Here is a 22,473-nt window from a genome sequence, read left to right on the forward strand (position 1 = left end):
TTGAGTCTTATGTTCACAGTGCTCAGTCGCGGGACCACAGTGGAGTGGCTTAAAGAGGACATCTATAGCTCCTCCACCTGGCTCACAGCAGCTCAGAGAGGTCACACGAGGGGAGAGGCTGAGCCAGGATCTTGAAAGGGTGGGGTCTGGGCTGGGTCATGGGGACATGAAGAGTGAGCCACCAGAGGAAGTTGTCCAGTGTTAATACCTCCTCAGATGAGGCAAGAGCAGGCCTTTGGCCTGGCTGTTTGGACTCTGGGATGCTTCCTGGAGGAGGGGAAGTGTTCAGAGACAGGAGGGTCTCACTTAAGGGACCTGCCCAATCCCACCAGCTGGCTCAGGGATGCTGCCCACCATGCCTGCTCTTGCTGGTCGCGTTGGCCTCCCCATCCATGACGTGGAACTGGCGTTCCGCCAGGTTTGTGAGGCTGATGCAGATGGGGGTCAAGACCTCCATGTTATCAGTCTCCATGATGTAGCACAAGAGCCTCACCCAAAACTCCTGGTGGAGAGAGGGGGCCAGGATTAGCTGGGATGTCCCATGGCCACATGAGGAGATGGGTCAGGCTCCCCCACAGAGTGGGCCTCACCTCAGTTTCCCAAAACTGTACTCCCACCCACTGACAGCCTCAACCCTGGCTGGCTCTGTTGCCAACCCCAGTCTTTGTCAGGGCCATCAAGTGACACCCCCTGATATGGCAGAGGAAGCCAGCTAGTCCTAGGGGGCCCAACTCCCACCCCTGCTGACCTCCCACCAACCCCACACCATCACATCCTCTTCGACCAGCACCCTCCCTCTGACCCCAAATCCTATAGAGATACACACTGGGCAGATGACTCAGCCGAGCTTGCCCACTGTGATGGTCAGATTTATGTGTCAACATGGCTAGGTGAGAGTACCCAGTTATTTAACCAAACACTACTCTAGGTGTGGCTGTGAAGGGTTTTGTAATCCTTAAAGGAGATTATCCGAGATAGGGTGGGTGGACTTCATCCCATCAGTTAAAGAGCCTTAAGAGCAAAAAAACTACGGTAAGTTTCTCATGACAGCAGCATCAGCTCCTACCTGAGTTTCCAGCCTGCAGGCCTGTCCTGCAAACTTCAGGCTTGCCAGCCCCACAATTGCACAAACCAATGCCTTGAAATAAACTGTGTGTAGGTATGTGTGTATCTCCTATGGTCCTGTTTCTCTGGAGAACGCTGACTGATACAGATTCTTGGAGCCCCCCAACTTCACCCTACCATCTCCCCCCTCCTTAGATGATTATTGAACACCCCCAGCTAATCCTGGTCCCCCTAAGCCTCACTACACATCTCTGGGAGTTTGGACTAAGGCTCCGGTGCTACTAATTAACAAGTGAAGTCACTCAGCTACTCTGGCTGCCAGGACTAGAATCCTCAGCTCCTGGGTTCCCCCAAGGAGGAGGCATCAGGTGAACTGGAAACAGCATTTTAATCCTGGATGCACTATTTACCAGCTTCGAAGCCTGGAGCAAATTAATGTCTCTCTGATCCTTAGTTTCCTCATCTACAAAAGCAGGGTAATAATAAGAGAGCCTAACTCATAGAGCTGCTGGGATAATTAAATGAGTGTCTACATGCTGTGCGCCTGGCACAGTACCTGCTGTATACAGGTGCTCAGTGAATTGTAGAGATCATTGTTCTTCTCATTATTTCTGTTATTAAGATAAGCTGCCACTGGACAGGGGTATCTAGCCCAGGGCCTAACGTAATGGACAATGATATCCTCCTTGAGCTGCATGGTAAATGTTTCCTATCTTATTGCTATGTCACAGTGTATTGCAATTAAAAGTTGACACATTTATTTCTGTCCTCATGTCTTTACTGTATGTTTATGGAATTAAACCACTAAAATAATTTGTTTTCACACACACACACACACACACACGCACGCACACCTGGACTAAAGGGGATTTAAGGCAACAAATACATTTCAGGCAATAAGTCAGCTGATACATATTAAGGCTTACTGTGTTGCCAGCCATTGCCCAAGCATCTGGGTGCTCTAAGTTTCCATCAAGCACCTGGCTCTGGAACTGGATCTTGAAGGATTACAGCTCAGACAATTGGAAGATCAAGATCCCCAGGCCTCAGAGGCATTGGGAATGGGAGAAGCAACAGCACAGCTCTGGACATGCACCATTTCCCCAAGCCAGCGCCATGCAGACAAGAGCAATTAGCTTCAGTGTGCCAGCCCAGCGGGCAGGTGGGCGGGGCTCACTCACATTGGTCATCCCACTGACAGCAGAGGTTATGATCTTCACGGTGTCCATGGTGACTTTGTGGACCATCTTTTCCTCCAGGTCCCTCTGATGAAAGCTCTCCCGGCGATTTGTCTAGAATGCAGAACCGAGGGGCCCCTGCTTGAGGGCTGGCAAGGGGTTTGCTGTGCTCTTGGGTATGATCTCCTCACCCCCCATGGGGTTGAAGCCCAGACACTGAGTCTCCAGGATGCCCAGAGCCCAGAATGCCTCTCTGTGTTTTCTAGACTCCTGACTGTGTGGCTGCACCCACCTTTACCTACAGTTTACTGGGTCTGCATACTTGTGTCAAGGACGTATATGCATATAGTTCAAGCTCAGGTACATTCTTTCTCCAACACTTTGGAAACCACTTCCAAAGTCCACCTGCTCCATGGTCTGCATGTCAGGACCACTCACCAATTTGTAGGTGGACAGGGTCAGCTGAATGGACACGTACTTTAGGCCCCAGCCTTTGATCCTGTCCTGGAAGCCAGACAGCGCCAACTGGCCGATGATGCGGAGAATTGCCATTCTCACCTGAGAGGACAGGGCGGCAGACATGCTGGGGGTTGGGGTGGGCTCCAGGATGGGAGGCTGGGCATCCAACACCCAATCCCATGACATGAGACAGTGGAATTGGGGTGCTCTGGGCTGTAAGGGGTCTAAGGAGCCACCTGGCCACTACCCCTGCCTCATCCAGAAGATCCCTCTCTGCAGCATGCCCGCCCCCCTCCAGAATCTCGCCTGGACCTTTCAGAGACATAGAGTGCACTGCCTTTTACATAGACAGCTCCATCCTCAGGGGACAACCTGAGGCTCCCTGGGGCTCATACCTGGGCCAGCCCAAAACAAGCCTGTTCTCTCTTCCCCAGACAGCTTCCAGGAATTGAAGACAGCTTTGCCTGAGCCTCCAGTCCAAATCCCCATTCCCTCCTCGTTTCTGCAGACCCTCCCATTCTGGACCTCTCCTCCCTGGGGTCGGACAGCAGCCCCCAGGGTCTGAGGCCAGAACCAAAGCTACACTCCGAGGTGGCCATGGCTGCAGTGGCTCCCTTATTTGGAGGGTGAAGGGCACATCCCTCGTTTGCTTTTTTTCACATGCAGTAATGACCTTACAATACTCCTAGGCAGGCTAGCAGCTCTGGCCCGAGCTGAGTCCCCTTGGCCTGCCCTCTGTCCAAGTGTGTCTGAGACCCCAGTGGGCAGCAGTGAGAGTGAGAAGAGAGCGAGCCACAGCTTTGATGGGCCTCATTCACCTCCAGCCCTACTCAGGGCTGGCTGGGAGCTAGGTTTTCTATTGAAGGGCGTTACTTCAGGAGGCCGGCCTCCACCCACAGAGCTGGAGAGGAGCCAAGAGCTGCTGATGGAAGAAGGTCCCTGCCGACTTCCCTTTGCTTCCCAGCAGGGACTTCTGAGCGCCACCCCATCCAGGTCTCTGTCCTGTTACCTTGGAGCGGGTGTCAGAGATGGTGTTCTTGACCACTCGGATGGCCAGGCAGATGGTCTTGATGTTCATTCTGGGATCTGAAAGAGGAAAACCAGCCTGGAGGGCCGATGGCCTCAGGGCTGGGCTCTGAGATGCCCAGAGCAGCAGAAGCTCACCTTCCCTGGACAGACATCAGGTGGCTTGTCTACGTCTCAGCCTCCTGAGCCTCCAACTCACCACCACATGCTAAAGGGCACTGCCCTCAGAAGCCTCCCAATGCCCGGCCTACCCCACACTGGCCCACCCTAGGGCGATGTGTTTATGCCTCACTCCCTCAGTCTCTACTTTCTCTCTCTCTCTCTCTCTCTCTCTCTCTCTCTCTCTCTCTCTCTCTCTTAAAATTGATGTTTAGAGAGAAAGGAAGGGAGAGAAGGGATAGAGAGATAGAAACATCAATGAGAGCGAAACATCAATTGGCTGCCTCCTATATGCCCTGCACTGGGGATCAAGCCCACAACCGAGGCATGTGCCCTAACTGGGAATCAAACAGGTGACCTCTTAGGGCCTGGTTCAACGCTCAACCACTGAACCACACCAGCTAGGCCCAGGTTTAGTTGTATGTCTTTTTTGAACCCAGACTCTCCTTGAAAGCAGGGTCTCCACCTCAGAGCTTCTTAGTCCCCTCAGCTGGGCACACAGTGGGTATGAGTAGGCTGCAAAGCATAGCTATGGAGAGCCTGGGCTCCAGGGCCAGGCTGCCCGGGTTCAAAACCTGGCCCCAGTACACCCCACCTGTGTGACATAAGGTAAATCACTCAGTTTCCCTCTGTGCCTCACTTTCCTTACCTATAAAATGTGGGTAATTATAGTACCTCCTTCACAGAGGTCCTGTGAGCAGTAATGAGTTAGCATGGTGCCTGGCACACAGCACATGCTGCTTTGTGTTTTAAAACTAATGATAGCACACCCCGTTAAGGAGGAGGAAGATTAAGGGAGGTGAGAAAGCACCTCCATGAGAAGGTTCTGGAGAGATAATGTGTGGACAGAATTAGGGTTGGGTGCTTCGGTTGATGTTCAAGTCTAGGTGTTACCGGAATTCCATGCTGGTGGAGGAAAAGCGTAAATGAAGACAGGTAATTAGGCACTGAGGAGGAATGTTACTTTTTTTTCTGATTGTAAAAATAGTGTATGTTGCCCTGGCCAGGTGGCTCAGTTGCTTGGAGCATCGTCCCATATACCATAAGATTGCAGTTTTAATTCCCAGTGGGGGCATGTATGTGAGGCAACCAATTGATGTTTCTCGCTCTCTCTCTCTCTCTCTCTCTCTCTCTCTTTCTTTCTTTCTCTCTCATTAGTAAAAACATATCCTTAGGTGAAGAATCAACCCATGAACCAGGAAGTCATGGTTCCATTTCCTATCAGGACACATGCCCGAATTGTAGACTTGGTCCCCAGTGGTGTGCATGCTGGAGGCAGCCAATCAATGATTCTCTCTCATCATCGATGTTTCTACCTTTCTCTCCCTCTCCCTTCCTCTCTCTTAAACCAATAAAACCATTTTTTTAATAAAATAGAATTTTTTAAGATAGTGCTGCCCTGGCCAATGTGGCTCAGTTGGTTGGACATCGTCCTGTGCATCAAAGGGTTGCCGGTTCGATTCCTGGTCAGGGCACATGCCTGGGTTGTGGGGCTGGATCCCCAGTGGAGGCGTGCAGGAGGCAGCCAATCGATGTTCTGTTCTCACATCAATGTTTCTCTTTCTCTCTCCCACTCCCTTCCTCTCTAAAAAAAGTAAATTTTTAAAAAAAATATTGTATGTTCATTGCAAGATTAAAATAAAAAATTACCACTCAACACTTTGTGTCCTTTTAAACCCATTTATGCATAAATATATAGATTTATTTTAAATAACTGAGGTTATGCTATATATACTGTCTCATACTGTATTATTACACTAAATATATAAATGGCAGCTTTTCCATGAAAAAGTATAGATTGACTACACTTTTAATGGCTGTATGATACTCCATTATTTGGTTATACTATCATTCCACAAATTTTCTATAGAAAAAAATTAGGTTGTTTCTAATGTTTTGCTTTTATGCACAATGTTACAATGAACATTTGGGCAATTATTTCATTCAGACAATTGACAAAACGTTAGATTGTTGATCCCAGGTTTTGGTCCCTATCCAATTGAACATACAAAATTCTTTATCATTTTACACTCCTGTCAAAGAAGTATAAGAAGCTGGTTTCTTGTTCTTCTAAACCAGAGATTAGCAAAGTGTAGCCCATAGGCTAAATTCAGCCCAAACCTGACTTTTTTAAATCAAGTTTTATTGGAACACAGCCACACTCTGTAGTCTATGGCTGCTTTTGCTCTGCAATGGCAGATTGAGCCACTGTTCCAGAGACCATGTGTCCTGCAGAGCTGAAAATATTTTACTAACCCCTTTTACAGAAAAATAGCTAGGCCAATCTAGTGATTATCATCTCTGCCCACTGGATAGGTAGAAAGGGTCTTGTTGGTGCTTAAATTTGCATTTCTTGAAGAGAGAGGTTTACTACCAGTAGAAGGTCCTGCACACAATTGCCAGGTTTGTGTCCTGCACAAAGACACTCAGTTCAAGGGCTGAGCAAAAGCCACCCAGGCTCTTCTCACCATGTACCTGCAGGACTGCATGCTGCCAGCAGGGGGCACATTGTTCAAAAGGTGAGGTCTGAGCTAGTGCGTGGCTGGAGACAGTATTTCCCTTTTGATATCAAGGCCAGAGTTTGGGTTTAAGGATTTAGAATCAGGGGTTTAGACTAAGGTTGGGCATTGGGTCAATGATGATTTAGGGATATACCTACATGATTTATGAGGCTTTCTGTTCACCTTTGAGTTAGCTTTGGGGTTAGTACTAGGATTCAGGTTAACAGTCTGAAATTCAGACTCAGGTGGAAGCTGGGATTCGGAGTTTAAGGAGAGTGTTAGGGGTGAGGAAGATAGGTCACAGTGCTGGTTAAGTTCAAGGATAGAAAACGTGAAGCAACTGAGAGTGTTGGCTCCTTAGCCCACCCAGTGGTGTCTACAAAAGAGGAAATGACAGAGGTCCAGACATGGGTGAAACCCACCTCTCCTGACCCCCACCAGCCTTCCTGCCTTTGCTCACCATCTGCGCCCACCACTGCCCTGATCAGGGTGAGGGTTCCCACGCGGATGGCCTCCTTGCTCATCTCCATTTGACTGAGAAAGAACTTCATCAGCTCCTTAGGGTAGGAGCGAGCTGCAGGGGGAAGGGCAGTTTGAGTCCCTCCCACTGAGCCAGAGCTGTGGGGAGGCAGCCCCAGCTGTGCGCAGAGCCTCACCCAGAGCTATGAAGCAGTGTTCGATCTCCCTCATGTTCTGGCTGCTGTACTGCTGCTGGACGGGGGCCTTGGTGCACACCTGGGAAGGGGTCATGCAGGGAGAGTGGGTGAGATCGCAGCCGAACAGTGGGATGTAGGTGCACAGGAGAAAGACAAAGCCTCCACCACCCTTCTGCCCTGGTCAGCTACCTGCCGTAGCCTGCGTCCTGCAGATCCACCCTAAGAATGCCATGCCCAGCCACGCTTGCCAGCCTCACCTGGATGTGCAGTTCTGTGAAAATAGTGTGTAGATGCATTTGGGGGACAGGGGTGCTGGTGATGACCGACACTTCCAGGATCTGCCTCAAGACCTGCAACAGATGGCCAAATGGTGGCAGATGACCTTCCACCAACTCAGGGTCACAGTCTAGACCCTTGATGATGAGATGATCCTGGATTTAGGGTGGACCTTAAATCCAATGACTGGTGTCCTTATAAGAAGAGAAGACACAGAGACAGGGACTGGGAAGAAGGCCAAGTGAAAATGAAGGACAAGTTAGGAATGATGCTGCCTCAAGCTCAGCAATGCCTGGACACCAGACGCTGGGAAAGGCAAGCAAGGATTCCCCCCAAGAGCCTTCAGAGGGAATGCAGCCCTGCCCATACCTTGAGTTTAGACTTCTGGTCCTCAGAACCTTGAGAGAATAAACTTCTGTTGATTTAAGCCACCCACCTTGTGGTTCTTGGTTATAGCAGCCCCAGGAAACTACACAAAGGTCACAGCCTCACCATGGCCTCTAAAACCCTTTGGGATCTTGTCCCTTCCCCCTAAAAGTACCAGGCCCCATGGCTCCTCATAGGGCATAGATATTGGGTCTGCTGTCAATCGTCCAAATATCAGACATCCCACCTTCCATCCAGATGGCACCTCTCCTCCCTTTCTCCCCCTGTCCCCCCTCCCCCCGACCTCCCCAGTACACTTGAGGACCAGGCCTCTAGCCCAGGTGAGTTCCTGCACAGCCCGCACCTGCGTAATGAAGAGGGCCTCCAGGCTGCCCTGGTATTCTGCCAGCAGCAGGGGGAGGTAGTCGTACACCTCCTCCCGCAGGTCATCGTTGGGCAGGAGCAGGTTCAGCATGGGCCTCAGGGACTTGATGACCCCCAGCTTCACCTACCACAGGAGGGGAATCTCAGGATTCCTTGGCCCAGGGCCCCCAGCAAGGACCAGTCATGTCAACCCTGTCCACAGAGCCAAGAATGTGTGACAGAGGGGACCTTGGAAGTAGAGTTGAGTCCTTGCCCAGGGCCCCACAGGTGAGCAGTGAGTCCAGGCTGTCCCCATGAGTTCCGGCTCTGTCACTTAGGTGGCCTTGTACAGGTACTTATTCACTCTGTGTCTCTTTCCTCATTTGTGAAACAGTCCTATAGCATAAAGTTGGCATGGAAATAGCTCCCATAGGTAAACCACATGGACAGCTCCCACTTGCACATAACATGACCCCCATCTAGAAGCTCCCGGGCTTTATCAAGCCAGCCTCCTGGGGCACCAGTGCCCGGGCATTCAGGGGCATGACCTCCTAGTTCTGCCATTAATTAGGTCACTATCTCTCTGAGGTCCTGGGAACAAGGCTGAACCCAGCGATGTCTCAGCTCTCCCAGCCTCACAGGCTAGGGAGCCATTACCTGGGGGAAGGCAAGCCCCCCCTGAGAAGGGCCCATCTCACCTCTGGGTTGTGGCTCCTCAGCCACACGGTCACGAAATAACGATACATCGGGAACAGCTTTATAGCAAACTGCTCCTCCGTCATCACAGGGTACATGCTGTCCTCCAGATGCCTCAGGTAGAACTGCACTGTCTCACAGAAGGTCTCCATGGCTACAGTGGGAGAGGAGGAACCCAGAGGGGCAGGAGGCAGGACACAGCCCCATCCACAGAGTCAAAAATAAGTAGGGTTGAGTCCTTCTCCAAGAGGGAGGGAGCGCTCACATACTTCCACAGCTAGTAGGTTACTGAGATGGCCAGGCACAGCCCAGAAAAATCACCTCTGCGTCCCTCCCTCTCTGCCCTCCCAGCCCCTCACCACTCCCTAATTTTTTATCCCATATACCTGTGTATCCCTGGGGTTGGGGGGCATTAAGCACACAGGCGTGTCCAGGCCCTAGTCCTTGAGATTCACATGCAGGGGTCAAGAATGGGGCCTGGACATAACTCTTTACCTACATCCTGGGGATGCCAATACAGAGGGAAGCAAACCCAGTTTGCCCTATTTTTCTCAGGGTTCAGGGATTTGGGGACCAAGAAAACATTATGTAATGAAAACTTGGGCAAGGAGATCAGATGTAAACAGCATCAAAAACCTGCCCAAGTCAGGCGCAACACGGAGACATTTCCCCTGGTCTCCACCCTGTGAATCCCATCACCTTCACTGGTCTTCTCCTGAGAAGCTTAACTACAGAGCAAGCTATGCCAAGTCACAGGGACAGCTTCCTCCTCTAAGCCTCCTGCCCCCTTGGAGAGCCAATCAGAGGCCACACCAAGTAGTAGATTGAACAAATGTTTGGGAATAAATGAACAAACAGCCTCTGGTTCAACAACCCCCACATACACCCACTTCTTACCCCATTTTTCCCTCCAGCACCCTGATTGGGCCAGACCTGCAGGCCCACGGGGGACACGTACCACCACAGATCACCTGGCGCATCTTGGCTTCGTTGACGAGTCTCAGCATCGTGAATATGGTTGCCAGGGTGATGCCCATGTAGGGCATGAACTCAAACACTGTAGTGTGGGGGAGGGATTGAGGGAGCAGGGTAAGCCCGGAGAAGGCAAAGATGACACCTCCACTCTGCCCCCAACCCAATCCTGCGGTGCCTGCCGAGCCAAGGAACCCCTTTGTGCCCCTGCGGCCACAGGAAATAGTGTGGAAGTCAAGAGGTGAAGAGCCAGCTGGATGTAGGTGAAGGGAAAGGAAGACAGAAAAGGGAGAGGGAACAGAGGGACAGAAGGAAGAGAGAGAGCAGAGACAGAGCCAACGGAAAGATGGGAGAGGCAGGAAGTGGGAGACGGTGAGCTCTCAGAGCATGTCGGCTTCCTTGGAATGATGTCTGTTCCCTTTGGGTGTCACAGATTTTCTTGGATGAGAAACAGAAAGAAAGAGAGTGGGGAAGAGGAACTGAAAGACCAGCAGGTAGAAAAAAGGAGGGCAGAGAAAGAAAGGAAACAGAGATGGGAAGGGGACAGAGAAAAGAGGTTGTTGGGAGAAAGAGTAACAGGTGACAGGCCCCTCTGAACCTAGGTCTTCCACTCTGCTGGGAGCCCCCATTCCCACCAACATGCTTTCTTAAGACTTTCCTTCCCTGGCTGGGCCCCTTCCTCCTATTCATCCATCTGTCCCTCTGTCCTGATTCTCTGGCCTTAGCACACAAGAGGTCTAGGCCCTCCCTTGCCCCTGAACCATCTCACAGCAAGTGACCAATGCTCTTTGTCTTCACCCCTCCCACCTCTCTCCAGCCTGCCCAGGCTCCATCCCCAGCACACCATGAAATTCTTCTTGGCCAAGCAGCCTTCTCCAGCCTCATCTTACTGGATCCTTCAGCAAGATGGGACACAACCGGCCTCTGGGCCATTTCTGAATCACTGTCCTCTTTGCAAGGCCCACTACATTACATTGTCCTCACCTTCCTCCCCATTCTTACAATCCCTCCTAAGCCTTCTTAATGCTGAGGCTTCTCTCTTCTCTTCTCTCTCCACTTTCATGCCCTTGGGGTCAGTGGCTTTGAACACCACCTACACTCTGAGGTCCCCTGGTAGGAAGGGTAAGCCCATACCTGCCCTCTGAACTCAGCATCTACATATCAGCTCCCTACATGACCTCTCCACTTGGACATCTCACAAGGAATGCGAACTCAATACATACAAATGAGGTTCTTTCTGAGCCCCCAAGTTTTCTCTCTCTCCATGTTTCCCATCTCAGGACATTAACAACCATATACCCTATTGTTCAAACCTGAAATGTGAGAGTCATTCTTGCTTCCTCTTCGCCTCCTAACACAACTTACAGTTTCATGCCCAAGCCCCATCCATACCTTCAATCTGTTCACTGCTCACCAAATGCACTCCAACCCAAGCCACCATCACCACACCTTCACACATCTTCCGTCTCCATCCACACAACAGCAAAGTTTCATCAGGCAATTCTACAGCCTTGAAATCCCTCAGTAACTTTCTAGTGCCCTCAAATACAATCCAGACTCTTTACCCACTCGGCCTGCCTAACTTTCCAACCTCATCTTATACCATCTCCCCTGGCTCTCTAACTCCAGACACACTGACCTCTTAGCTCTTCAGAGAAGCCAAGCTTTTTCCTGCCTCAGGACCTTTGCACATGATGTTCTCTTAGTGCATCCCGTTCTTCACACAGATATCATCATCTCATCTTTTTAGGTCACAGCTGAAATATAACTGTCTCAATGAGGACCCTACAGAGATGAAGTCCGCTCCCTCATCCTGATTTCAAGCAGACACCTGGTTGTCCTCTTCACACCCTCATCTCTTACTATGATCATTTATTTTCTTGTTTACTTATTTATGGTCCTTTATGAGGGTAGAGACTGTGCATGTTTTATTCCCAGTTCTGGCCCAGCACCCACTGCGATGCCTGCATGGACTCAGTACGTCTTGTGGAATGAAGGGAAAGGGAATGAGCGAGAAGGGAAATAAAATGAGAGAGGGAGATGAGAATACAGAGAAGAATAGGGCCTCAGATAAGGAGAGAGAGAGAGAGATTTGGAGGAGATGGAAGGATGGAGAAATACAGACCAAAATGTGAGGCAGAGACACACAGAGAGAATCTTGACAGTTGAGAGATCCATGGAGATGAAAAGAAGGAATTCCAGAAAAAGAGAAGAAAAGAGAGAAATGGAGCGGGGCGGGGGAGACAGAGACTAGGAGGAAGTGCTGGGCCAGCCCGAAGGGGCCAGGAACTGGGCTGAGGGCCCCCACACCCTACCATTGCCGTTGGCCAGCTTCGCCAGGGTGATGATGACAAACTCTTCTGTGAGCTCGAGGGGCTTGAGACGGTGCTGCATCTCATACATGACCACACTGAAATGGTTCCGGGACAAAGCTACCAGGGTGTCACTGGCCACCTCTGCCTTTATGTAACCCTCCACCTGAGGGGACCGGAGAGGGACATGTGGTGTGACCACCAGCTGGAACCTCATAAAACCCTCCAGTCCCATGCCTTCTCCAGCCCCACTGGGCCCCCTTGGGCTCAGCCTGTTCTTGCCCTGTGAAGTGGTTGGACAAGGGCCTTGGTTGTCACAGGCCATGCCCACCAACAGCCCCACCCTAGGTTGGCAGAGACACAGGATACCAATGGAGCCCAGAGTTCCACTACCTCCAGGATCTCCCGCATCTCCTTGGAGGCAATGGTCACCAGCCTGTGGACACACTGCTCCTCCAGCTCCCCCTCCTGCTGAATGATCTCCTGCAGGATGTTATAAATGTTGACTTTCCGCTGGGTGGAGATCTGGGGAACAAGCATGGCGGGCAGGAAAATCCCAAGCCTCAGACCCCTACTCCTCCATCTCCATCACCTGCCCTTCCCTCCTCCATCAAACTCCTCCAACTGGCCATATCAGTGTGGCCTGCAAATGGTTCCCTCTTCTGTGTTCAGTCTGGCATGCTCAGCAAGGCAGATGTCAAACAGTCAGCACACCAGATCCTCAAGACTTGGCACTGACCCAACTGAGAGTCCAAGAAGTTGGGTTTGCTCTGCCCTTTGCCATAGTGAGGGAGTGCTCCAGATCAGGGAATGTTCCTCTGTCTCTATTTTGATTCCTGGACAGCACTTATCACGGTTATAAATTATAGGATTGTACAAAAGGTTGTAACCCAGACCACACCCGGGGAGCCGAATTTGAGAATGACTCTCATTTATTCAGGTACAATGAGCCACTCTCAAGAAATGAGGGATGACTCTATATATGGGCCATTGCCTGCAGAGTACTCTGGGAAGACGGTTTCCTCCCCCAGACAGTAAGAAGACCACTTTCTATCAGTCCAGACATCTTAGCAAATTTGGGGACCTCAAGAAGAGAGGAATTCACCCAAATTTATATGTTCTACTAGTGAAATCCGATATAGAGAGTGTTGGTCTTGTTTTTCTAATCTTGGTTTAGTAAGTCAGAGAGGCTAGTAAAACACCAGCCAGAGATTCCTTGTGGCCATTGCTGTTCAGTACCACAAGGCTCGAGATCAGGGATTCACAACTGGTCCTTATTGCTTCCTAAGGAGTCTTCTTAGACATTTCTTCCCTAATCAGCCCTCACGAAACCTTAATACCACACATATAGTCTGTACCTGTTTATGGGCTGTATACAGGTCTGTGCTTTATATATAAAAAAGTAAGATTTTCTCTGCTCCCCTCCAAGAACCAGTTTTACCCATTTGGGGGCAGTATTGCACCCCATTTGTTGAGAATAATTGCTCTGGATTTTCAAAGTGAACTTAGAAGGCCTATATGTATACTTAGCACTCTTGATGAACCTACATAAACGGCCAGGCAAATTGTAATAAGAACAGTCTTTCCTGCGATCAAGATTAATCCCTGGAGAATATTTATGGGCACAAGAGAAAAACTGTTCAAAACTTGGAAACTGGCATAAAATAGGCACTCAGTGACCTTCCAGTGTGTGGTGCTGCCTGCCAGCCACTTGGGGATTCTCGGTGCCTTTATCTTGGACTGTCTAGGCCAGTGGTCGGCAAACTCATTAGTCAACAGAGCCAAATATCAACAGTACGATTGAAATTTCTTTTGAGAGCCAAAGTTTTTAAACAAACTTCTTCTAACACCATTTCTTCAAAGTAGACTCGCCCAGGCCGTGGTATTTTGTGGAAGAGCCACACTCAAGGGGCCAAAGAGCCGCATGTGGCTCGCGAGCTGCGGTTTGCCGACCACTGCTCTAGGTAGTTAAGGAGTGTGTGTGCAGAAGTTTCTCTTGCAGGGTCTTGGTTGTCTTTAGCTCAAAAAAATCCATATACCATAGCAGCCCAAGGAGTGACTTGTTCTGAACCCCTACATTACTAAATTCCATTGATTCCAAGGGTGTATTCTTAAGGGTAGAAGAAACTTCTTAGAGTCTGGTCTGGAACTTCTCTAGATGAGTAAAAGGAAACAAGACAAGGATGACTTCAGAAAGTCCTTTGCCATGCTTTGAAAGGGGGTGTACATTTGCCTTGGGTTAAGCTAGTCGCAGTTTGCCGACCACTGGACTAGGCAATGGTATGGCTCCATGGGGATAGAAGCTAACTGGCCCAGCATCCCTGCGCTCTGGGTCTGCTGTGTCTTTGCTCTCTCATATCCACCAGCTTTGCTCTGGCTCTAGAATGATGGCTCCCAACCCCACTGTGTCAGAATATGGAAGAGCTTTTAAAAATTGACATAGCCACAGTCTACACTAGGTCCTCAAGAAACTAGAACTTCACAGACCAGCCCATTTCCATACCCCGGCACCTAGCCCTGCACCTTTGACAGTCAGTAAGTGTGCTGAGTGGTAGATGGACACAGGAGCAGCCGCCGTGGCCGGGCTCAGAGGAGCGGCTGAGGGCGCAGGAGACCCTACCTCTGGCACCTGTAGGCAGCGGATGAGAGCGTTCATCACCATACAGGGCTTGGTGGTGGCCTTCTCCGTAATTATCACCGAGGCCAGCGTCTTCCGCATGTCAGGACCTGCCCCAGCAGCGTCCATCTTTGATTCGCTGTCTATGATGTTGAGGAGGTTTGTGACTTGTTGGAAAGTCCCTGAGACAGAGATGGCACAGGATTGGTGCTGAGGTGACTATTACAGAAGGTGCTCCCTGTGCCCCAGCCTCCCCAACACCTGCACAGCCTTAGCTGCACCTGTGGTGTGATTGGGCAGGGACCTCCCTGTCCACAGAGTGGATGGAGATACTTAGACCTCAGCTAGGTCTTGCCCTCAAGGAGTTAGTGGCCAAGATCAGACAGGAATGCAAGGATGTGGGTGACTTTCTTACCACCATCATCTGGTTCCAGAGGTTCCAGATCCTCTGTTTCTTCTGACAGGTCCTCGTTTGAGTCTATTGCTGATTCTGCCATCTCGTTCTCAGGCTCTTTTGACATAAACAAGATTTTTAAAATACTTGGTGTGTCGACACAGTCTAAGACAGGCATCCTCAAACTACGGCCCGCGGGCCACATGTGGGTGTTTTTGCCGTTTTGTTTTTTTACTTCAAAATAAGATATGTGCAGTGTGCATAGGAATTTGTTCATAGTTTTTTTTTAAACTATAGTCCGGCCCTCCAACGGTCTGAGGGACAGTGAACTGCCCCCCTGTTTAAAAAGTTTGAGGACCCCTGGTCTAAGATGACCTCCAATGAGTCACACCCTGTATAATCCCTTCCCCTTGAGGGTGGGCAGACTCCAGGATTTGTTTCTAAACAATAGAGTCTGACAAAAATGATGGGAAGCCACTCTCATGATCACATTATATCATAAAAGTCTTAGCAGATTGGAGAAAGAAATTCTCCTGTCAGCCTTGAAGGGTAACAGCTATGATGTGAACTGCCGATGGAGAAGGCCATGTGGCAAGGAACTGAGAGCCTCAGTCCTACAACCACAAGGACCTGGATTCTGCTAGCAACCACATGAGCTTATAGTGTAGCCTGTGAGACCCCAGAGCAAAAAACCTGGCTAAGACATGCCCAGACTTTGACCCACAGAAACTATGAAATAATAAATGGGTGTTGTTTTAAGCCACTAAGTTTATGATAATGTGTTACACAGAAATAAATAATACACTTGATTAAGCAGGCCTTCCTCCCTGTTTTCTAGGCACTGAAAATGAAAGATGAATTAGAAATCCACCTCAGCAAGTTTCACAGTTCTTTCAAAGGCTCTCACATCGGCAGCTTCTTCAGAGTTGACAAACATCAACACAGATGTCAAGATGGAAGATTCAAAACTCCCAGGTCCTTTCTCCTCCTGTTCCCAAGTTCCTCAGTCTCAAACTCCATCCTGAGGCTCATCACCATCCTGTGCCCTTTCTTCTAGGGAATCCTTTAAAGACCTACTCTGGGACCTCAGTACTGACCTTTGCTCCAAACTCTCTCCAAGATGAAACAAAAATACAACGCAAGAAGCAGCTCTGTTCTTTGCCTAATATACATCAATGGTGACTTGGACAATGGCAGGATCAGTTGTCAAAACGGGAGACAGCTGGGCACCTCAATGGTAACACATATGAGGACCAGGTCTCCTGGCGGGTGGAGGGCTTCATTAGAATCATCACCGTTAGTGCCAGACCCTTGGAACTTTGAGCTCCAACTGCCTCCCTGAGTCTCTGTCAACTGAGGATTTTGAAGAGTGCACAGATCCTGTGAGAAAACACCCACATCATGCTGTTTAAACATTTCTTAAACATTGCCCACATGAAGTACGGTGGCCTGTTTGGGAGAGGAAAATGGTGGGAGGGAGGTGCTTCACAACCTAGTCACCTGGGGATACTGTCATAAAGCCCCAGGGTGGAGAGGTGTGGTCGGGCAGCTGGAGGAGAGGAGGGTGACAGAAAGTCCTGGGAAGAGGACTCCTCCCTGAGGATTGGGTGACTTGCAGGATGAGGAAGGGGGTTTCCACTGGCAGAATACTTAGAAGATGAAGAACCTCAAGGAAGGCAGGGACCTTGTGTCCTTAAACCAAAAGTGAGCCCCAAAGGATTTCCCTGCCACTTGCAGCTGTGAGAGCGTCCAGATCACCATTTTGAGCAATGAAATATTGGCCTCAGAAGCCTTTCATGCATTATAGGGCAACAGAACAAGACTCACAGCCACCTGGGCCTTGGTGCTCAGTTAAAATTACACTCAATGTTTGCGCGCCCTGCCAAGAGGGCGTGAGTTCCTCAGCCTCTGCTTGGACACCTCTGATACCAGGAAGCTCATTACCCTCATTAACCCATTTCTACTTCACTGACTCTGGGTGGTTAAAAGATGAGCTTCCTCTCTATAGTGCCAAGCACATCTTCCCATAAAAAGTATGCATTGTTCCTTGGTTTGCCCTTCGGAACAATATTGACTAATATGAAATAGACACAAGGAGACAATTATCACAAGCCCCATCTTTCACAGACCCCTCTGTCCTACCTCTTCCCACTCCCCTCTAAGCCTTCTTTTCTCTTCCATCTATTACTCTAGTGACAAGGTTGCAATTCCACATCAGTTAAGCGGGACTCCCCATTCTGTGGTGGATACACCTTCGTCCTCTGAGGGTCTGAAACACAACACATAAAATGTCATGAATTTAGAGTTGAAAGTGAATGTATCAGCCACTGCTGTGTAACAAGCCTCTTCAAAACCACTTATTAGTGTTTGCAAGTCTATGGGTGGTGAGCTGGGTGGTTCTGTTGATCTGCACCTTGTCCAGCCAAGCACAACTGAAGTCATCATGCATCTGCAGTAGCCAATGGGTTAAATGAAGGCTGGCTGGTCTAGGATGGCCTCACACACAAGGATCTGGCAGTTGGCTAGCTATTGGCTGAAGTGACTAGGATGATTGGGATAGTTGTGTCTCATAGCAGCTAGGTGGGCCTCCAAGAGAGTGAGCAGAAACATGAAGGCCTCTTGAAGCCTGGACTTAGAATTGGCACCACCACCTCTGCCATATTCTATCAGTCAATGCAGGTCACAGGCCAGCCCAGATGCAAGGGCTAGGGTAATAGATCTCTCCTCTTAACCAGAAGAGCTTCAAAGTTACATTGTGAAGGACATGGCTAGTGGGAGTGGTGAGTAAGGACCATTTTTTCTTACACACATGGTGAGTGTGTAAGCACAGAAAAAAATGAGATGCCCCTGAATACATTATCTAGAGAGAACACAAAGACAATGAGATCAAGGAGAAAGAAGTGGACTCTGCTTGGTTTTCCAAAGTGAAAATATTTTTTATTTGTCAGATCGTGACAGGAATATTTGACTCACATGCAATCCATTCATAAAATCAGCCACTCTTGTGCTTTCACGCTGCAGAGCTTCCCAGCTCCATTTCTATGGGAACTAACATGAAAATAAGAAAACATTGTAGAAATCTGTGAGCTTAAAGGTATAAAAAGGGCAAATGCAGAAAGTGCGGAAAATGTGCCTATGTAGTGGACACATTTGGTGGCACCTCTCCAGAGACAAGTTTCCCTCTTCTATGACCCTTCGATTCACAGTTATGGGCTCCTGGTGGTCATGGTTTCCCTCTGTAATCCCTCCACCAACACTCCTGATCAGAAAAGGAATGGACACCTGGTCTAGCTGGACTAATCACATTCTCTCGCCCAGGAATTCAGAACTCTGGGCAAGAGAGAACCCAGTCAGTGTCCTGTGGGATCTTGGAGTTGAGGGATCAGAAAGCTGGCCCTTAGGGCCCGGCGAGCAGTAAGTGACTCTGGAAGGGGAAGGGCAGTACTCCCAGAATGGAATGTATTTCAGGGGCTTAACACAGCTCTTGCCCTGATTTGAAAGCCCACAGGCAGGGCTATCAGGGTTGCAGGACACTCCAGTGTGAGATGCCTCCATGCTATAGACAATGGGGAGCACCTAGCCTCAGAGACCCCATGACTGTCTTAAAGGGGGGTTGGTGTCCCCCTTCTTATGGCCCTTCATGTTGGGTAGATGGCAGCCTGTGAGCAGAAGGTGATCTGGGGCTGTGGGTGTTAGACACTTACCAAACTTCCAGAGATTGGGAAGTCCACTCCTCTTGTGTGAGGAGCAAAGCAGCCAGGACAGTGTGCCTGAGTGGTCAGGTGAACAAGGGGACGGAGTCTCAGAAACAAGGGGTAGAAAGCAAGTGAACAGCCTGAAGTGGTGACGTGAACAAGGGGGTGGGGCCAGGTCAACAGATAGAAGTGGACAAATGGTTAGGGTGGTGGGGCCACATGAATGCTGAGGAGGGTCACAAGAGGTCAAAGAGGCCCCACCTTCCTTTGGTCCAAATCTAAGAGTCACCGAGAAGGTACCTTTCCTCAAGAAGGGTGATCCCTGTGAATGAAGCAGAAAGCTAGCAAACAGTAAGTGACACTAGAAGGGGTAGGACATTACTCCCAGAATGGAACTGGTTTTCAGGGGCTTAACAAAGATCTTGCCCTGAATTCAAAGCCCACAGGCACGGCTGTCAGGTTGAAGGACACTCCAGTGTGAGATGCCTCCATGGTGGGGACGATGGAGGGTCCCTAGCCTCAGAGACACCCATGGCTGAATTAAAGGGGGGCTGATGTCTCCCATCTTGCGGCACTCCCTGCTGAGTCGGAGGCAGCTTGTGAGCAGAAGGTGATCAGGGGCTGTGAGTGTTAGGCACTTAACAGAACACCCAGAGATTGCGAAGTCCACTCCTCTGTGTAAGAAGCAAAGCAGTCAGGCTAGTGTGGCTCAGTGGTCGGGTGAATAAAAGGGCAGGGTCTCAGGAACAAGAGGGAGGGATCAGGTGACCAGCCGGAAGTGGTCAAGTGAACAAGGGCCAGGTGTACAACCAGATGTGGTGATGTAAATGAGGGGGTGGGACCAGGTCAACAGCTGGAAGTGGTCAAGTGGTTAGGGCGGCAGGGCCACGTGAATGCTGAGAGGTCACAAACGCCCCACCTTCCTTTGGTCCAACTCTGGATGGCAGCAACAGGTCCCTTTCCTCAAGGCAGGTCGTTCACTATGAATGAAGCAGAAAGCTGGCCCTCAGGGCCCGGCCACCAGTCAGTGACTCTGGAGGGGCAGGACAGTGCTCCCAGAATGAACTGGTTTTCAGGGGCTTAACACAGCTCTTGCCCTGAAAAGCCCACAGGAAGATTGTAAGTGTTGCAGGTCTCTCCAGTATGAGATGGTAAGGACAATGGGGGAACTCTAGCCTCAGAAATCCCCCTGGCTGTCTTAATGGTGGCTGGCCTCCCGCTTCTTGTGGCCTTCGCCACTGGGTAATAGGCAGCCTGTAAGCAGAAAGTGATCTGGCGCTGTGGGTGTTAGGCACTTAACCCAACTTCCAGAGATTGGGAAGTCCACCCCTCTGCATGAGGAACAAAACAGGCAGGCCAAGGCGGCTGAGTGGTCAGGTGAACAAGAGGGCGGGGTCTGGTGGAAAAGGGGTGGGTCCCAGGTGACCACCTGGAAGTGGTCAAGTCAGCAAGGGGGAAGGGCCAGGTGAACAGCTGGAAGTGATCAAGTGCATAGGGCTGTGGCGCCACTTGAATGTGGAGGAGGGTCAGAAGAGGATGCAAAGGCCCCACCTTCCTATGGTCTAGACCAGGGGTCCTCAAACTTTTTAAACAGGGGGCCAGTTCACTGTCCCTCAGACCGTTGGAGGGCCGGACTATAGTTTAAAAAAAACTATGAACAAATTCCTATGCACACTGCACATATCTTATTTTGAAGTAAAAAAACAAAACGGCAAAAACACCCGCATGTGGCCCGCGGGCTGTAGTTTGAGGACGCCTGGACTCTAGACTCTGGATGGCAGCAAGAACGTCCCTGTCCTCAAGGAAGAGCAATCCCTGTGAATGAGGTGGGGACAGAGGAGCAGAATAGGACATGAGAATGGGGAAGAGCGAAGCTGTCACTCAAAGCATGCGGGGACAGAAGGAGATAAGAGAGGCTCCAATCATCCCAGCTCTTTTGGACACTTGGCCATGAGCCTGAGTCCTTAGGAACCCCATCTCCTTACAAAAAGACCCCCCTACTCACTTAAGGTGTCTAGAGTTGGGTTCTCTTACTTGTGGGACTAGAAACATGAAGGTTCAGAGGAGCCCGTGAGAGGTCAGTGCAGCTCAGGGTCCCTGAGAGAGACAAGGGGGCACGGAACATGGGCATCTTGCCCAGGAGATGGTCACTGGATGGACCCAAAGGGCCTAAAAAGAGGGCAGACCCAATTCAAGGGTCACCACAGGGTCCTTAGATGTGGGGAGGGGGCTGGTGTGAAGAGCTTGTGTTCCAAAAGCAGCCTGGGGATCCCCGTGACACCCAGCTCCAACCTGAAGCTTATATGTTTAAAATGTTTGCAAATAACATAAAGCAACAAGCAGAGGTGAGAAAAAAAATTGAAGGGGAAAAAAATTAAATGGAGAAAATACTTCCAGTACATGGCAGAGAATATTCTCATTAGGGCAGTAAGCTCTCTTAGCCACCCCTCGGGGTAATACCCCCAGAGGAAAATAGGCAAAGGAATAAAACAGAAATACAAATGGCTCATAAGCTTGTAAAAAATTCAACTTTTCATAGTAATGATAAAATAGGAGCAAATTTAAAACAAGATCCCACATTTCTCTTAACAAACGGATGATGTTTTATTGTTGTTGTTGTTGTTGGCAAGATATTACTTTGTATTGCAGAGTGTGGGAACTTAGCTTTCTCACACCATCTCAGGATGCAATTTGAGACAATTTCAAATCACGTGCAATGAGAAGTGGCAGTGCCCCACCCAGTGTCCTGTGTTCTTCTCTCTTTAGTGCACAAACCCCCTCCAATACCACACAGCATTTCTCTCCCGGGGCTCTCTGGCTTCCAGAGCCGCCATGCTGACTGGAAGTGCAGGAAATTAGTAACCAGTTGGGAGCAGCCTATCACTGGCAAGGCAAGTGTTCAGATACCCAAGGGCCTTGCTTCTCCCCAGGATAAGTTGGGTGCATTTTGTGTGCTAGCTCCCAGCATCCACCAGGGGGATTCAGCTCTGTCACCCACAGGAGAGCCAGCTTCTTGGCGGCCATTACAACCCATCCCACTGCCCACGCACCTTCAATTCCTAAAGAAAAGACGACCTGAATTATCACTGCAGAGAAACCCAAACTGAGACAACCATTGATTAGTTGTAAAGCTCTTTCCCACGGAAATAGTCAGGAATATGGGCTAAATCTGCTTTTTTTTCTTTTTCTTTTTTCCCCCCTAATAGAAGTGGATCCACCCAGTAGTTGTGGTTACATACATTCTGGTATATCTATGCAGTAGAATCGTCCTTGGCCACTAAATACAAATGAAATGTTTCTATAAGACCTGGGAGAAAGTTTGTGATAGTGTGAAGTGGAGAAAGGATGGTAAACAACACTGTCAATATAGGGCATAGCTGTGACATTTTATGTGCACTTGCCAAAATAGCAACTGTGATTATTTCTGAGGATCTCAGGCGATTTTTATTTTCTTGTGTGTGTATGTGTACAACTCTGCATTCTTCAAATTTTCTGCCACTATCATACATTACTTTTGTAATTGGAACATGTAATTTAACAATAAATAAAAGCAACACCAATGAAAAGAAGAATATCTAAGAAATATAATTTATATAAATTTATTGATATGTTTTTAGTTGTGGGAAACATACATCAGAGAAAAATATACTAGCCAGACATTACACTTTGGGCTTTTATCAAATTCGGATCCATTTGGCACAAGCAATCCTTGTCCTTCCAAACACATTACCCATCAGT

General features: G+C 49.4%; 1 protein-coding gene across 1 annotated transcript in view; it reads right to left on the reverse strand.

Moving 5' to 3' along the window:
• The window catches only part of MROH2A (maestro heat like repeat family member 2A), a 42,989-nt gene extending 26,637 nt beyond the window's left edge, over nucleotides 1-16,352 (reverse strand). Inside the window, exons 1-15 of the mRNA XM_008138720.3 lie at nucleotides 16,138-16,352; nucleotides 15,062-15,157; nucleotides 14,650-14,828; nucleotides 12,423-12,554; nucleotides 12,033-12,195; nucleotides 9,704-9,802; nucleotides 8,748-8,899; nucleotides 8,051-8,194; nucleotides 7,302-7,394; nucleotides 7,045-7,123; nucleotides 6,849-6,962; nucleotides 3,712-3,788; nucleotides 2,682-2,801; nucleotides 2,247-2,357; nucleotides 355-502 (exon numbers count right to left, since the gene is read on the reverse strand). Coding sequence (XP_008136942.3) covers nucleotides 355-502; nucleotides 2,247-2,357; nucleotides 2,682-2,801; nucleotides 3,712-3,788; nucleotides 6,849-6,962; nucleotides 7,045-7,123; nucleotides 7,302-7,394; nucleotides 8,051-8,194; nucleotides 8,748-8,899; nucleotides 9,704-9,802; nucleotides 12,033-12,195; nucleotides 12,423-12,554; nucleotides 14,650-14,828; nucleotides 15,062-15,157; nucleotides 16,138-16,213 — 1,783 coding nt within the window. The 5' untranslated portion in view covers nucleotides 16,214-16,352. The remainder of the gene's footprint in view (nucleotides 1-354; nucleotides 503-2,246; nucleotides 2,358-2,681; nucleotides 2,802-3,711; nucleotides 3,789-6,848; nucleotides 6,963-7,044; nucleotides 7,124-7,301; nucleotides 7,395-8,050; nucleotides 8,195-8,747; nucleotides 8,900-9,703; nucleotides 9,803-12,032; nucleotides 12,196-12,422; nucleotides 12,555-14,649; nucleotides 14,829-15,061; nucleotides 15,158-16,137) is intronic.
• Between the last annotated feature and the right edge of the window lie 6,121 nt (nucleotides 16,353-22,473).

The sequence above is a fragment of the Eptesicus fuscus genome, chromosome 11 (genome assembly GCF_027574615.1).
Source record: "Eptesicus fuscus isolate TK198812 chromosome 11, DD_ASM_mEF_20220401, whole genome shotgun sequence".
Taxonomy (NCBI): Eukaryota; Metazoa; Chordata; class Mammalia; order Chiroptera; family Vespertilionidae; genus Eptesicus; species Eptesicus fuscus.